The 17,675-nt window shown below is 45.7% G+C and overlaps 1 protein-coding gene across 1 annotated transcript in view; it reads left to right on the top strand.

The window, feature by feature from the left end:
- Nucleotides 1-17,675, top strand: part of LOC142765366 (serpin A3-7-like) — a 108,711-nt gene that overhangs the window by 9,246 nt on the left and 81,790 nt on the right. Inside the window, exon 2 of the mRNA XM_075866179.1 lies at nt 3,168-3,461. Within this exon, the coding sequence (XP_075722294.1) occupies nt 3,168-3,461 (294 nt within the window). The remainder of the gene's footprint in view (nt 1-3,167; nt 3,462-17,675) is intronic.

Genomic DNA, 17,675 nt, shown 5'->3' with positions numbered 1-17,675 from the left:
GAAATCTCAAGGAGTAAAAATACCCCTTTATGGGAGGAAGTCAGTTCGTAGGGACAAACTGCTACGGCTTTCCGGTCCTATTCCCTATTGCCGACACAAATGAAAAAAGAAGCATGAATTGAAAAAAATTTCATGAAATGAAAAAGAAGCAATGCTGCCTGATAGTAGCAGAAGTGATTGTGGCCCACAACAGTGATGGACATATAATTAGGCTTGGTGTGGTGCATTTACTTAAGTACTATGCAATTATTAATGAAGACTTGGTATTGTTTTCAACACTAGAACAACAAACGACAACGTTCATTTTGTTGCGTGAGGCTCAGGTGATACCACCAAACTACCCCCATGATGGTGATAGCCGTATTATTCTTCTAAGAGGGCCAAGTTGCCCGAGCTACAACACCCTTATATATATTCTGATAGTGCTCTATGCAGTACTTTCCGCCCCTCTTGCTGACCCAAGTGTAACTGAAACGTTTAACGCTGTCCAATATTAGCAGAAGTTGTTGTGGACCACAACAGTGATGTGCATAAAATTTGGTTTTGTGTGGTGTGGTAAAGTACTATATAATTATTAGTGCATACCAGGTATAGTCTTTGACAGTGCAACAGCAGATGAAGTTTATATTCTTGAGTGATGGTTAAATGATGCCTCCAGACTGCCCTTGATGGTGATAGCCCACAGTTCTAAATTTTTAACTAGCATGAGCTACAGCATCCCAAGAACACCCCTAACCGAAATGAAAGATCAAGCACTTTAAGGTTGGCGATAATAACAGGAGTTTTTGTGGCCCACAACAGTGAGGTGCATATAATTAGGTGTTGTGTGGTGTGAATATTTAGGTGCTACACAATAATTAACAGGGACTTCGTATAGTCTTTAATACAGCAACTGATAAGAACTTTTATTTCCTTGTGTGAGGCTCATATGCTACCACAAGACTGTCCCCTGCATGGTGGTAAGCGCACAGCTCTTCTAGAATGACCAACTCACCTGAGCTATATACAACACCACTAATATTTCTTCTTACAGTGCCCTATGGAATTAATAAATGATTTCTTAGCGAACTTCGGTGACGTTGAGCGTATCTATCTATCTATCTATCTGTCTAGCCGCCTATGACTTTTAGCTCTCCTGGCCGTTTGGATAATGGTATCAATGCCGAACTTGGTATGACACAACATGACTATATGAAGAACATATTTGTGTAGTCATAACATAAAAATAAAGAAATATATGTCATAAATGTCATGCTTTACATTTTATGGTCCTGCGGGTCTTGCAGTGGTTTCGTTCACATAGCATGTTGCAAAACTGGTATGGCATGACATGATTGCATGGCGAACACAAGCGACAGACCCTAACAAGAAAATCATGGCGTGTGTGTCATGTAACAACATGACTACATGCCACGCTCTTGATGCGCTCGTGGGCGTTTTGCTAGCGTCACATATACCAAGTTGGTATTACGGTACGGGAATAGATGACCAAAGTATGCGACTGGTGCAAACATGATAATTATGAGATTCATGTCATGTAACAACATGTCTACATGCCACGCTCTTGATGCGCTGGCGGCTGTTTCGCAAGCTTCACATGTACAAAACTCGTTATTACGTGACGCGAACGGATGGCATAGGTAAATAACATATCCAAACATGATAATGATGACAAGCGTGTCATGTAACAACAAGACTATATGCCACACTGACGATGCGCTCGCGGCCGTTCCGCTAGCTTCCCATATGCCAAATTTGGTATTACGTGACGCCAATGGATGAAGGTATGTGACTGGTGCAAACATGATAATCATAAAATGCGTGTCACGTGCAAACATCACTACATGGCACAGGCAAGGCGCCAATACATTTCGACGTGATGCGGTGCGCCTGCTCGCCGGCGTTCATTCCGCCGTGTCACGCCGGCGTTGCCACGCCAGGCGCCAGTCTTGCCTGATACTTGCAGGCGCGCGCCGTGCTGCGTTAATTTGACGCATGCGCGTTTCAGCGCATCCAGCGTCCCTCCGTCACGACAAGATGGAGACGCAGTGTTTTCTGGGTAACGCATCGGTGCGAAATGCAGCATCTCACATTTTGCTCTCGTTGCCGTCGGGCCGCGCTGACGGACGCTGGTCGCGCGTGGCGTCCGAATATAGAGTGCTCGCGTTTGGTTAACGTAGCGTCGCTGTGCAAATTCTGTGTGAGCGTGAACGCTACATCAGAGTATGTTGGGTCCTTCATGGTGCGCTCGCAGTCACTGTGCTAGCTCCACATTTACCAAGTTCGGTGTAACGTGACGTAAAGAATGACGAAATATATGACTGCTGCAAACATGATAATCCTGACACGTGTGTCATATAGAAAAATGACAACACACCACACTCACAGCATGTTCGCGGCCGTTTCGCTAACTGCACGCATACTAAATTTGGTATCACGTGACGTGAATAGAGGGCGAAAGTAAATGATACATTCAAACATGATAATAACGGCACGGAAGTCACGTACGGCATTATTTACGTCAACCTCGTAACATTGTGCTGTATTTAAAGTGATATATCAACATTTCTGATTCGTGCTTCGCATATCATTGATTCCCACTGTACGTGGGATCTGCCAATTTTTTGTGGCCCTATAATTGACCCAAATTAAAGACGAAGCATTTTAACGCTGTCCGATAATAACAGGATTTGTTGTGGCCTACAACAGTGATGTGCATATAATTAAGATTTTTATGGTGTGAATAATTGGGAACTACACAATTCTTTATAAAAAGTTGGTGTAGTCTTTATGGGTGCAACAAAGGCCAATGTTCATTTTTGGGCGTGAGGCTTAAGTGATACCACCAGACTGCCTCCTGGATGGTGATAGCCGTATAGTTCTTCTAACATGACCAACTCGCCCGAGCTACAACGCCCATAATACTTATTTTTACAGTACTCTATCTAATACTTTCCGTCCCTATTGCTCACCTAAAGGAACGAGGAAGTATTGAAACGCTGTGCGATAGTAACAGGACTTAATGTGCCCAGAGCAGTGATGCGCATATAATTATGGTTTGTGTGTTGGGAATATTTAAGTACTGCACAATTAATAATGGAGACTTTGCGTAGTCTTTAACAGTACAACAACATATGACAATGTTTATTTTTTTGGGTGTGGCACAGGTTATACCACCAGACTGCCCCCTGGATGGTGATAGCCGCATAGTTCTTCTAAGTTCCGCCACGCTGGACACGCTCTGGAAGTTTCCATTCCCCAAAAGCCCAATGATGCGGCGTCCATTCGGCAGCTGGCCGGCTGTGCCGACGATGGGACAAACAGCCATGTTAGCCTACGCCTGCATCGAGGACCTGGGCGTGCGTGTTGTCGAGCTGCCTTTCTCGAGCGAAGCGTACTCTGCAACCATAATTCTGCCAACGGGGAAGTTCGACGACCTTTGCGTTAACCTTACGCCCGAGGTGCGTGCTCTCAGCTGTTCTCCTCAGAATGCGGCTAGAAGTTGCAGAAACGTCTCTGCCTTTGTGTGATTAGTCGATCTGCGCAACATATACATACGAACTACCACGGCTGCTGGATCAAAGCGCAGTGCTTTGATCTAGCGGTGATGGTATTACGCAGCTGCACATCACTGCGAGGGATATGAGTGGATTGTAGGAGACTTACAACGAGTCCAATACGGCCGCCTTGTCATGCTCTGCTTTGCCTCGTTATTGCACGAAGCTGCTGCAGCTTGTTATATTAAACATGCGATAGAAAAATAGATCACAGCATATCCACGCAGTGAATGATGATGAGTGCGGCGTAGCTTAGAAGGATTTTATAGGAAAACCGTGTATCATCCACTGGCCCCGTCCGTTCGTTCGTATGTATGTATGTATGTATGTATGTATGTATGTATGTATGTATGTATGTATGTATGTATGTATGTATGTATGTATATGTATGTATGTATGTATGTATGTATGTATGTATGTATGTATGTATGTATGTATGTATGTATGTATGTATGTATGTGTGTGTGTGTGTGTGTGTGTGTGTGTCTGTCTATCCATCCATCCATCCATTCGTCCATCCATCGTCTGTCTGTCCATCCATCCATCCATCTAGTGAATACTCCAAATACCGGCATGTCACATCTTTTCTATCATTAGAGTTACTATATATACTAGCTTTAGGTAGCAGAGTTGCGCCAAGGTACGCCATCTTGCGTTCAAAAGTTTTGCGGGAAAGACACTCACCACCCGCGTAAGAGCAGCGTTAACGCTTCTGAGTACTAGCGTTGCTTTATTTATATTTTCACTTTCTTTTTAGTTTTTATGAAAGAAGAGGGGGCAGCACCGTCATTGAGACGCCTTCAGCGTCTCTGTGCGACGAACCCAGTATCTCTGAAGGACGCATCTAGTGTCCGTGACGGACGTACTCGGTGTCTGTGCGAGGACGCCAGCACGCTCCTAACACCGCAAAGCATCGGCGTCGTCTGCGTAGGGTTGGCTTCTCCGCGGCGCGTTTGAACCACCTATAACCACGTAATGGCGCGCGACCAGTAGCGTTGCTGTAATTGTTAAAAGACAGGTTAGCGTGGCCCGGAAAACAGTGGCACAACATTGCTCCTTAAAGTTAACATATACTGTAACTCTACCTATCATATACATATACTGCCATCCAGAGGACATTCCAAAGAGTAAGCGAAAGGTGGCTACCTATTACTGCTGCTACTACTACTACTACTACTACTACTACTACTACTACTACTACTACTACTACTACTAATACATACATCGGGGATGCACGACAGACGGCTTAAGGAGCTTCACCTCTAGAAGTGGTTACGATTTAGAGTACTTGGTGTGTAGAAAATGTCATCGATTTAGAGCATGAGGTACTTTACTATGGGAGTGCATAAAGCCGTCCCTTCGGTTTCACACTTGATGAGGCCATGTAAATTACAGATTGTGTTTATAAAAAAATGGGTAAAGATTTAGGGTACTAGGTACTTTACTATGGAAGAGCATAAAGCTGTGCCATGGGCATACATCTGGCTGCTGTTCATCAGTCTCACATTATTCACGAAGCCACCGGCAAGACGCGCCAGCATAATATTGTAATGACATCACGACGTGGCTGAAAGGAGCAGACTGTACATCGATTGGAATACCATTTATTTGGACCAAACCTGTGCCCGACATACGAAAACTAAGATTACAGCGACACACACTGGTACCAATAGCGGTGAAGAGAGCGTCGGCTGTTGACCAAGTGACAAGCGGAGAAGCATGCGGGCATTTATACAAGTGCCGTCCAATATTCTATCGTAATCGCTAGCAATCACTTTGGTTCCAGAATAATCTGTAATGTACGCGAAGTGAGTGTAATCTTAGCGAAATGGCTTACAGTTCCGAAGCTTTTTGAACACAGCAGGCGTGGTTCACTCTGAGAATTACGTACAGTAAAACAGCGTGATTACCAAGCTTGACGAAGGGACATAAAAATATCGACCACAGATGAGGATCATTGGTGTATGCAGTTACAGCATCATGACAGAGCTATTGGCTGATCTTTCCATGCCCAAGTAGACCGGAGAATCGGACGATGGACCCGTGCAGGACTGGTTTCAGGCTATTGCTGCATCCTGGACGGAATGGGAGATGGTCGCTAACTTTAATAAACACTTGAGTGGTGAGAAACTTAGGTTTTATATTACACTCATCTTTTAAAATGACGAATCTTGGGAAAAATTCACAGATGAAATGATTGTTTAATTTGAAGATTACGATGAAGACTCGCATACAACCCGTCATCTGAAGGCAATAAATTTCAGCTGCTACAAGCCCCAGCTGAGTTCACGCATTAGAACACCCAAAATGAGTCGTTCTTTTCATTCCGACAAGGCCAATATTAACGTCCGCTCACTGAAAGACGTCTTGATGATCTACTACCGCGTTTTGCTATGGCACGAAGGTCTATCTTTACGTCATGACTGCACCATGGTGATCGTGCTACGAAACCACCCAGTGCATTGTACTTCCCGTCTAGCACACTTGGCTCACGACCTGGTTTTCTGTTACTTGGCCCTTCAGTTGCTGACAACGCCAACGTCACGCTTCACACACTCGCTATAGTTGGTACACAGCTAACAAACTCGAAAAATAATCAGCCAAGTCCAGGCCTCTCTATGCTAATTCATGCGTCACAACAGCTCAGAACGTTAGTTAAACAGAAAGACAGACATTTCAAGCTATGATTCCACCAAACCATGCCTGCCTTGGTAACCATTATCCAGTGCACGGATACCTGAAAGTCAAAACAACACAGAAAACCCAGACGCATCGAAGCCAGCACGCTGCCGAGCGCGAAAACCCTACGCAAGAAACGACGTAGAAGAAGGCTCTCAAGAACTCTGTTAACTCTGGAGAATCATCTTGACTACCCAAAATGCATCACAACAGCCCACAGAGAATCAGCGACACAGTAGACATCACACCAATTTGCGAAGACAATCACAGTCAGGTCACTAAAGAGCTGCCTCTCCATCATGACCAGCACAGGCAAATCGGCCAACATAAGTGACCGCAGCCCATCCTCCAAAAAGCAGGACAATCGACAAAACATATCTCGAAAGCACCATTACAGCTAAAAGGACCACTTAGCAAAGAAATATGTCTCACAATGTGTCGCAAAGCAACCCTCTTGAAGCAAAAACACATTCAAGACGTAAGAAAACTTAGCATAACTTATGATAAAGGAAAGGCGCCTTGAATGCATTTCGCACAAAAGATCTAGACTGCACCCACGATTACAGTCCGAGCACCTCAAAAACTACAGAAGGAGACAATCAATCATCCTTTGTACCCAACAAGGACTCGGGCACCATCCTATCAGCCTGCGTCAACGAAAACACAAAGATGAAGGGATGTGCTTGTGCCTGCCACGATACTCATTCAGACGCCTACAAAATAGAGTCAAATGCTACAGGGACTCTACTGCTTGTTCATTCTTGACAAGAGCTCAAGCCATGACATCATCAGAGTTCATGCGAAGAACATGCTTATGTGATCTAGTATGCGACAGCCAGCCACAACCGCCAAAGCTGTTTAGTACATCCGCGGACTGATCAATAGTTTTAATGTTCAAATGAGGTCACGGAACTCCACGAGACATATAACTTGGTCTGTTCTAACTAAATTTTAAAGAGTTGGTGCCTTTATAACTCTGCTTATTCATTTTTGTTTCTAACTGGACGATTCTTTCGGTAGGAGGGAGAATAGTGTGACGGAAGACGCTGCGGTTGAAGCCGACGGAAAAAAATGGCACCTGCTATGAAACTAAGAGAGGGTGTATAAGCCAGGGCACGTCTTCTACACGTAGCATCACACTTATACACCATTTACTGCATTATTCAAAGTCATGACAACGTGACAAAAAATTGGAGGCACATTTGCGTACTTCTCTGCCAAAGGTCGCTAAAAGATGATAGTCTTCCGTCTTGAGAGAAGCAAAGAAAAGCGTCCATTTGAATTTTGCGCGAGAACATTGGCCAATAGGCTCTGCGTGAGATTTTGGCGCCATATATTTTTTCGGTCATAGCAACGCTTTCAAGCGGTGCCTAATAAGCACTGCAATCTTCATATTTACTTACCTATGTCTTTTACAAATAAAGTAGCGCTATATATCTAATTACTCTGTACAGATGTTCCACTAAAGTATGCGTACTATTTGTTTTCGTTTTTTCTTCGATGAGAACGTCGGCATGTTTGAATATGCAAAAACTAGATAAATGTGAGTGGTCACTTAGAAATGGGCTAAACTTTCGCAATTGCACTGAAGTTGGTGACAGCAGCAGAAAGAGAGGCGCACACGCTCATGGACAGACAGATCATTAAGAAACAGAATTACGTAAAGAGCGGACACTCCCATAGGGCCCTGCGGCCGTGCGACTGCACAGCTTTCAGCGTCACGAGCGGCTGATCAGGCCAATAATGTCTTCCGCATAAAAAATGAAACAAAAAATTTTATTTTCCTTACAGTGCTGGGATATAAACCTATGCCCTCATGCTCCAAAAGCGGGTGACTAGACTACACACCCATGCTTCTACATATAAAATAAATGTACAGCTATACCCTATTTCATACATAAGTTGCAACGCTGTGGGGGTTAGTGGGACTTCTTACAATGAATGCGTTCGAACGGAGAAATAGATTTATGACTTTTTTCCATCTGAGGTAGCTTTTATTTTTTTTTCGTCTTATCATTAAATAAAGAAGCTTTGGTAGTCGGAAGTAAATACAGCCCGTTATACAGCCGTCTCTAAGTTGTCCTGAATCACTTAGCGTGCATTTGTTTTTTCCTCATGTTTTATTTGTCGCCTTTCGCGACGTTGCGCGAGCGTGTTCACGCTTGTCTCGCAGAAGCGTTTACAACGTTGAAAGCCAAGAACGAGACGCGCGTAGTCACACACCTTGCTGACCAATCTTCTTGCATAACCAGCACAGCTGGCGCCCGATGTATAAAACGAATGATAAAGCATTTGAATGTGTACCCATGATGCTAAAGAATTACGGAAAGACACTTTCAAGTGAGGCTTCACTGATTTTTGTTTTTGTACTTGCGCTCTAAACAACCTAAGCAAGGCAGGATGTGGAGGCCACATGAAAAATTGCTGAAATGATAGAATGGTTTTCTTTTGGGACTATTTTAATGCCAATCTTAGATCTCAGTTGTTCTCCTTAGGTGGCTATTACAAATTGTAGCGACGGTGAAGGCCACGCACATGCCAAAGAAATGTATTCAATCAAGGTGAACCTAACAGTGCCTCATCAAGTGTGCGGCCTACGGGTCAGCCTTGTGCTCTTCTATAGAAGAGTACCTATACTCTAAGGCAGTATTACCTGAAATATTGACGGCAGATCCACAAGGTGAATGATGATGAGATTGGACGAAGCTCCTGGAAGTAATACTGTGAAATTTTCTTCCGTTAATTCGCCGGATAAAAAAAGACGTGAAACGATTGATTGAATGTTTTACCAAACTTATATTGCTGGTTTCCGTTGTCCTTTCATTATGACCGCTTTGTGGTCGGTGAAATGTAAGCTAAGTGGTTATTGCACTGCTTCGTGGGGCGCTTCTGCCTCGTGTGGTCTCACTTCAGGGTCCTGTCTGCGAGCGCGCGCCGACGCTGCCCTGCGCGCCCGCCTTTCGGCATCCTTATCCATACGAGCACACACCGACGGCAACGAGCGTCGGCAACTACAAACCCGTATCAATATGGTTTTGATTATAAAACCAATGGTTTAGAAAACACCTGGCGTTTTTCGTTAAGCAGCTGGCGTCATCTTTTTGTTTTGCTTTAGAAACATCTGGCGTCTTTTTGCTTTGCTTTTAGAAAACATCTGGCGTCTTTCGTTAGATTATTTCATCAATCAACGACGTTTCGAACGAAATTTTTTTATACTTTAATCACGCACAGGAGTAATCTCACCAGGCACTACCGTGGAGGTAAACAATGGCTGCTACTGGGAATGACAGTCAGCAGAAGTCGGCTTTGAACACTTATACTTCACCTACGTTTCCTACTGGAACATTCCAATGACTGCTAATGAGGAATGAGAGACAGGAGCATTCGGCTTTTATTTAACGCGCACGCCGCGAAATTTTGTTGTTCAACAAAGCACAGAAGAAATCTTCTACCGGCATCACCATGCAGGTCGAAATGTAACACTTGTTACACACTACGACTACAACTACGAGGGACGAACGGGTGCCGCTTTACTGAGCTTCAGCCCTCTAAGCAGTAACGGAGTTCAATAGGCGCGCGCGATGAACGGATAATTGATTGATATGTGGAGTTTAACGTCCCAAAACCACCATATGATTATGAGAGACGCCGTAGTGGAGGGCTCCAGAAATTTCGACCACCTGGGGTTCTTTAACGTGCACCCAAATCTGAGCACACGGGCCTAGAACATTGCCGCCTCCATCGGATATGCAGCCGCCGCAGCCGGGATTCGAACCCGTGACCTGCGGGTCAGCGATGAACAGATAGACCATTGAGAAGCAACCACAGAGGGAAGCGTGCCTCGCGCAAGCCACTTAGTCTCCAAACAAGCTCCAAAGGAATTAACTGCCCGGGGATTGCAGGCAGTGCGATTTTTCTGGCCCGTATTTTTCTGGCGACGGTTCGCGTTGCGTCGCGCTCAGTAGTGCTCGACCATGGCTGCCTGTATTCGACGATATAGGAATTATGACCTGATGCTTGTGTGTACGCTTGGATGAGCGTGGGCTGCTCCTTTTACGTTTCGCTGCACCAATGAAGTCTGGAGCAAGTCTGGACACGTCACCACGCCGCGCTGTATATCTCTGTCTTCAAGATAGTCACGACCAACACACGACAGCAACAGTTGGGAAGGCCAATATGGCGGCCAAGAAGACAGCAGGCCTATTAGATATATACTTCAGTCCGACTCAGGGCAGGAAACAGCGCTGGATTCTAAGGCAAGTAGGTTATCATTATTTATTCTACGCTACTTGTCACGTATGTGATACGGACCACGCTTGCTGACAACGGGCTCGGTCGTGTTGTATATTGCACACACGAAATGCATCCCGAAGGTCAGCTTCGGCGTCTGCAGTTCGCCTGTGCTTTGCGACCGCCTGGAAATCGGCCGCTATTGCCGTCGGCCTCCCATATGCTCGCTCATCGAGTGCTCGCCAATCTTTGAGTCTTTGCCGCCGCGATGAGCTGTCGGCTGCCGACATTGGGCTGAGACCTCGTCGCTGTGTTGGGAGTCGTCGAAAACACGTTACGGGTTCTCGTAACGAGCTTGGTTGTAGTATGTCGCACGCTGTGTGCACCAGCATGGGCAGGCAGGGCTTTCGCTAGCGTCGGAACTCACTGAAAATTGGTCGCCAATAAAGTTGGCTTTCCCCTTAGTCGTAAGCAAGCAGGTCGGCGCCATCCGTTGGCCGCGGCGGGGGACTCACGTTTGCGCTCTGCACTCACCCGAGTTTGTGGGAAAGGGCCGCATTAGCGTTGATTTCTTCGGCGCTAGCTTCAAACCAGCTCGGCGGTGTTCGTGGCGGCAGCCGAGCGTACTCTCGCTCTTCTGTTCGAAGTTCGCTGGCGGTAGACACTCCGCGTGCAGCGCCGCGTTTGGTCTCGCGTTGGCTGGCTCGAGCTGAACGACGTCGCTCGCTTAGGACTCGCTTACATGTTAGCGGCACGGTGCTTCGCGGAGTTGTGGCTGTGGCCGCCGCACCTAAGCTGTTGCGGTACAGGGATTGAAATGAGTCTTTGACGATGTGTGACATCACGGTGAAATTAATAAAATGTCATATCTCACGTATGTTTTCTTTCACCTTCCACGTACTTTTCATATGAATTTGTATTTATCCTCTGTCACGTGTTTCTATTTTACATATTTATTGTGCAGCCATGGGCACACACCGTGCTGAAGACTGTGTGCGCTGGCGTCTGCGATGCCTGTCATCCATCTCTTTCGTCAGAGCAGCTTCAGAAGGACTGTGCGAGATGTGAAGGTGAAGTTATTTGTGTGTCATATTTTACACGCATATTTTTATATTATCGTGCACGTACTTGTCATATGCGTGCATGTTTATCTCGTGTCACGTGTGTCTAACTATTTTTACTATAATATTGTACATGCAGCCGTGGGAACACAACAGGCAGAAAGCTGCGTGTGCTGGCGTCTGCAACGTCTGTCATCTATCGCTTCTGTCGGAGGAGCTCCACAAGGGGTGAACAAGATTTTACAAAGAGACTGGAGTTGTACACTTCACCATGAATTCACTTTGCAGAATGGAGAAACATAATGTGTATGTAGAAAATAAAATATTTAGATGTCTCACTTTTGTCTTGCGTTGTTGCCGTGACTGCGAAAGCCGTTACACATAGGTGGCTAATTACTTTTTCGCGTGTTCTCTGCGCAATTTGTTGCTCACTGCGCAGAAAAACAGGCGAAAAAAATATTAGGCCTGGCGGAAAATAAACAAAAAAACAGCGTTTGAGCTGCGGATAAAAAGTTCATCCGAGTGTAGTATTTGAGTGGTCCAACTGTTCGTCCGGCAAAGTCAACTGTGAGGACTAACGGTTGCCCGGTAAGGTGTAAATGTGGGGATTAACAGTTGTCCTATAAGGGGAAATCATGAGGACTAAATGTTACTCTTTTGAGGTGAATAATTGGACTAACGGTTACTCACTTAGGTGTAAATGTGAAGATTAAGTGTTATTCACTTGAGCTCGTCTGTAGGGACTAACTGTTAGACCCAGTGCCGTTAGTCTTTAATGGAAATATTGGTTGTGGCAGCCCCATTAGTCCCCAAAAGGACGAACCACATACTCTTTTAAAACCCTTTTGCGCTAGAGTGTAGTACTCTCAAACGTTGCCCACTTCATCTAACACACTATTCAGAGTGACTATGTTCTAAAAACCACGAGTCCATCGAACACCAATGAAACGGCCAGGTGTTTTATTTTTCCTCGCCACATGGCGCATGCGAGCTTGGTCGGGTCAGGAGCTCGTGGGATAACCTTACCATGCCCACGACGGTGTTATCACGCGAAAAGAAATCCTATCCTAGCATGACATCGTGAGAACATGAAACCAACACGTGAAATTCAAAGGTGTACAAAACGTCTTGAGTTATCACTTTTGCTGTACATGCCGCAACGGGCTTAAATTGCTGGGTGCTCGCAGTGCTAAGGAAAACCACGGGAGAAAGTATCGTCACTTTACGAAGAGAGCTGCGTAGTCTTTGACTTATCACAGATATCGCGGCACCAGTATCGATGAGTGCAAGTCTTCGTCCTTCTTCGACGACTACATTAATAAGATTGGCGGTAGACAGGCGAGGACTTAAACGACTAGTCGATGACGCATCTCGTGCCTCCGGAGCTGCGGCCGTTAGTTTTCTGTCTCAATCGAGTAGAGTCGTTGAAGCATAGGCAACACAGAACGACGACTTGTTGAAGGGAAAGGCAAGCGGGAAATATAACGTCGACAAGTGGAGGTTCGTGTACCGAGAGCACCTTGCGCGTCGCGTTCGTGAACTTCAGGTGGTACGTCAGGCGCGTGGTATGGAGGCCGAAACAAGTAGTCAGGGTATCTTGTTGCACCGGGTACACTGCGAAGCGCCGAAGATATAGACGTGCAGCGTGACCTAGAATTCCGCGGAAAATAGCAGATGGACCAGTTGTCAGCGGTGCGCCAGGGATTCCGGGAGTGCTGCTGTGTAGCTGGAAACCACACGGTGAATGATTGTACAGGTTATGGGGTGTGCAATGACAGACGACGCGGTGGCGTTGCCACGACGGCCACATAAGTCAGTGGCGCGGTGACAGGTGTTGGTGGAGAGGCAGACGTCGGCAATGGCAATGCCTCGAAGACCTACTCCTGAATAGCCTGTCTGATGGTCGACGTTAGGCGGTTCGTTGGTGCTTCGGTGGTCGGCAGGTAGGAGAGACATAAAAGCTGTCATTGCCCTCCGAACTGATGCACGTTAATTTTGAATTTTTTCCAAGCTTTGGCAAAGGTCACAAGTTCCGACACGGTACTTGGGCTCTTCACCAGAAACAATTCGAATGCATCATCGTCCATGCCTTTCAAGGTATGGCTGCTCTTGTCTTGTTCAGTCATCTCAGGGTCAAAACGCCGGCATAAATTGATGACGCCTTCGATATAGCTTCTGAAGCTTTTGCCTTGCCTTAGCGTACGTCCGCGTAGGTGCTGTTCAGCACGGAGCCTGCGCACTGCGGGGCGATCAAACACAGCTACAAGGGTAGTCTTGAGAGCGGTCAAGTGGCGAATTTAGCGTGGTGGTTTGTGAACCACAAGCTGGCGACGTCTTTGAGCTAAATTGGGACATGCACTAATTTCGAGGGGTCATCCCACTTGTTGGCGGCGCTCACCTTTTCAAACAAATGCAACCAGTCTTCCACATCTTGGTCCTCTGTGCTGCTGAAGAAGGGGAATCCCGTTGGCACAGGGTGGTAGGCAGGATGACCAGTTAAGTTTTGGTCGTACTTTGCTTGGAGGTGCGTTGCTCGGTGGTATGATCTGGCTATGTTGATGCAGCGGGCAGCTTCTGGCTTTGAAGTTACAGATTTGCGTACCCAGCACACTTCCACCATTTTGCAAGGGAGTTTATTAGCTACGCCAGGTAGTAGGCAGAAAGGAGGTACGAACAAAAATACTCGAATAGTCCAGAGTCTAGAGCTTAGTCGATCATTTTTTTAAAGATCATGCCCACCCCGAAGGAGTGCCTTCGCAGGTAGGTGTTTGGTGTGTCGCGAAACCATGGACCCGAGCTAACAGGAGGGATTCGACTTCCTCCCACGCCTAGCCATGTGTGGCTTTACCATGTCTGGGGAAAAGAGGATTCTGGGTGTAGAGCCGACGCCGGGTGATTGGACTTTTAAGGCACCCCAGCAGAGGTAACGCACAGCTTTGGCCCCGGCTTCACGCAGACGGCTTCCCTGGGCTGACACACTCAGAGGAAATCGGCGGTCGCGTTTTCCTAACCACCCTCTCATATCTTTTTCTTTGCTATCCTCTTTCCCTGCTGTCCTGTCTTCTAATTCTTTCAGTTGCTTCCCAGTTTTATAGGCCTAGGTTAACCTTGTGTTCTATATTCAGTCTTGGATATATTATATTAGGTTATAGCAGTGATTTGTAGCTGACTTCTACATGGGTTACCCAAGCATTGTAGCGTCCCTTTGTTGGGCTCGATGGTGGGTGGCTACCAAAGCTGCTGAATGATAGAACATTTATTGTATGCTACCTTCCCTCAACTTCCTGATCACTTTCTCAAACGAGTTGGCACCGAAATGACATTAGGCTTTTTTACATCGTACAAAGGCAATATCATAAAATTCACAATGAAGAAACCAACGTGCCAGCGAGAGGTGTCTCACCTTTCTTGGTGGCGAAATACCTCCAAAAAAACTAGGAGCAGGATATAGGATCAGTTAAATTACAAGTGGAGATCTTCTTCTCGAAATGTCTTGCAAATCCCATCATAAAAAAACTTGCTAGTCTTGAGAGGTTCGGAGATATCACTATAACTGTGACAGCACACAAATCAACGAAAACAGTTCGTGGTTTAGTGACAGATGATGACCTGATTACACTGACTGGAGCAGAATTATTCGAAGCATGGAAAGAGCGAGATGTGATTTATAATAAAAGGAGAAATATACGCAGGAATAACAAAGAAAGAGCACCAAGCACCTTATCTTTACATTCGGCTCAAGCAGGCTTGCAGATCATATAGAAACAGGGTACATAAAAATTTGTGGCAGAGCATGCATACCTAATCCCAGACGATGTTCCGGTGCCAGAGGTATGGCCAAGGATCTTTGAGTTGCTGAGGACGGCCAACGTGTGCAAAATGTGGTAGGCATGAACACTCCTCTGATGACTGCCAGAACACACCTCGCTGTGCGAATTGCATTGGTGAACATCCTTCCTACTCCCGATCATGCCCTGCATGTAAAAAGGAAAAATACAATATAACTTTCAAATTCAAAGAAATCGTATCGTTCAAGGAAGCACGAAAGCGGTTCTTAATAGTACAGTACACCTCATATAGCGATGTGACTTGCGAGGGGGCAGTGTCACAACAGCCAGTGGCTTCCACTCAGACCTCGCGCAGGTCGCTAGGTCATTGGCCTAACAAAAGGCCAACGACCTAGCCGCTCAGTTACCTCCACAACCTCTTATTGCCAGCCGAGTCTGAAACAACAGCCTGCGCGCATTGTGCGTTCGCCAAACGCCTCCAGTGAGGCGATGGATACATCACCACTCACTTCGACACCGGTGGTGTCGAAGGAATGGCACCGCTTATTTGAGTGTGCTCATAGAAACAAACAACGTATAACAGCTCCTCCAAGAGAGGGTTCACCATGAAATAAATCTTGATATACCGAGTACTTCCCCCTTCAAGCTATAAATGGCTGCAGAGAACCTGCAGTAGAATATTAGAGGACTTTTTTATATTCTAGATGGCGTACGAGAACTAATTATCACCTTCAATCCTAAAGTACTCCTACTACTACTGTGCTCTGTAGCATCGTTACAATACAGAATACACACCTACAGCCCCAAAACACATAATTTTCTAATCAATATATCATTTTAAGGACTGTACTGACCGCTTTGCCTCGTCAGACGGGGTAGCCAATATTTCGATGAAGTCCATTGCAAGGAAGCTGTTACAACTTCATACTTCTCTGGAGACAGTGCTTATTCGCGCCATATTGCTGAATAAAATGACAACTATCTGCTCTCCATATATTTCTCCGGATCAAGCGCTTAACGGGAAGGACTTCGAAGGCTTAGTTAGCCAGCTGCCTGAGCCGTTTATATTGACCGGTGATTTCAACGCACACAAATCACTCTGGAGAGACTCCCAACGGGATTTACGGACCCATTTGATATAGCGGTATATCGTGAACTCTGGCACATGCCTTCTCAACAAAAAAAAGAACCAACATATTACAGCATCACACGCAACACTTATTCTGCAATAAATATAACAGTTGCTCAGCCACTCATTTACCCTGCCTGGATTGGGAGAAGGCTCAAAACCCTTTTGGTAGTGACCACTTTCCTATCTGCCCCCAGACCACGGAGCAGCATTCTATACCACATAACCTTCAGTGGAAGTTAGCAAGCGAAGATTGGGAAACCTTCCATCGTATAACTAATATGCCCACAAATGCTTTCAATGATTTTGACATATGCTATTGCACATTTTACTGCTTTTATAGTTGATGCTGCACTAGAGTCTATTCGCATGACAAACGGGGCCACAAGAAAAAAAAACCTTGTTTCAGTGGTGAACGGCCAGTGCAGAAATGCACAGAAAAAGCAAAATAAGGCATGGCTTTTGCAACACGAGCATCCACTTTGCATCAACACGAGCATTCAATTTGCAACACGGCAGAAAATCTTAAAAACAACAAACAAGTAAAATTCCAGGGCAGGTGCATTCATCATAGTGCTAAGAGAAGTAGCTGAGTGAACTATATCTCGGGTATCGACTCGTACACACAAGAAGGGAAAGTATTGAATAGGCTACTAAACTATCAGATAAGCAGTTCAACGCTCTAACTTTCGTTGACAATCAATGCAAGAGCATAAAGACCAGGTGTTGCACTTTCTGAACATTCCGAGCGCGTACATAGCTCTTCAAATTGCTGAGGAAGTTTTTGTAAATATAAGAAAATAGCTCAAAAGAAACCCTTAAACCGCAAGCCTAACAGAAATGAATATTAGAATTGTCTCCTTGGCATGGTTGTGTTTATCGCTGCTTTGAAAGCTTGTCACAACACTTCTCTGTATGCCGCTGAACTCATGTACACAATGCTGAAACATCTACACTCCGATGCGCAAATGGTGCTTGTGAGTCTCTACAACAATATCTGAGCCATGGGTTCTATCCCTATGGATAGAAGGAGGCTATTGTAGTCCCCGTTCTAAAACAGGGCAAAGAGCCGTCTTGTGCAGCAAGTTACCGGCCCATAGCTTTGACAAGCTGCCTTTGTAAGCTATTGTAAGGTACAGACAGACAGACAGACAGACAGACAGACAGACAGACAGACAGACAGACAGACAGACAGACAGAGAGACAGACAGACGAATGGAAGGATGGACAT

The sequence above is a fragment of the Rhipicephalus microplus genome, chromosome 1 (assembly GCF_043290135.1).
Source record: "Rhipicephalus microplus isolate Deutch F79 chromosome 1, USDA_Rmic, whole genome shotgun sequence".
Lineage (NCBI taxonomy): Eukaryota > Metazoa > Arthropoda > Arachnida > Ixodida > Ixodidae > Rhipicephalus > Rhipicephalus microplus.
This window is presented reverse-complemented; position numbering and strand designations above follow the sequence as displayed.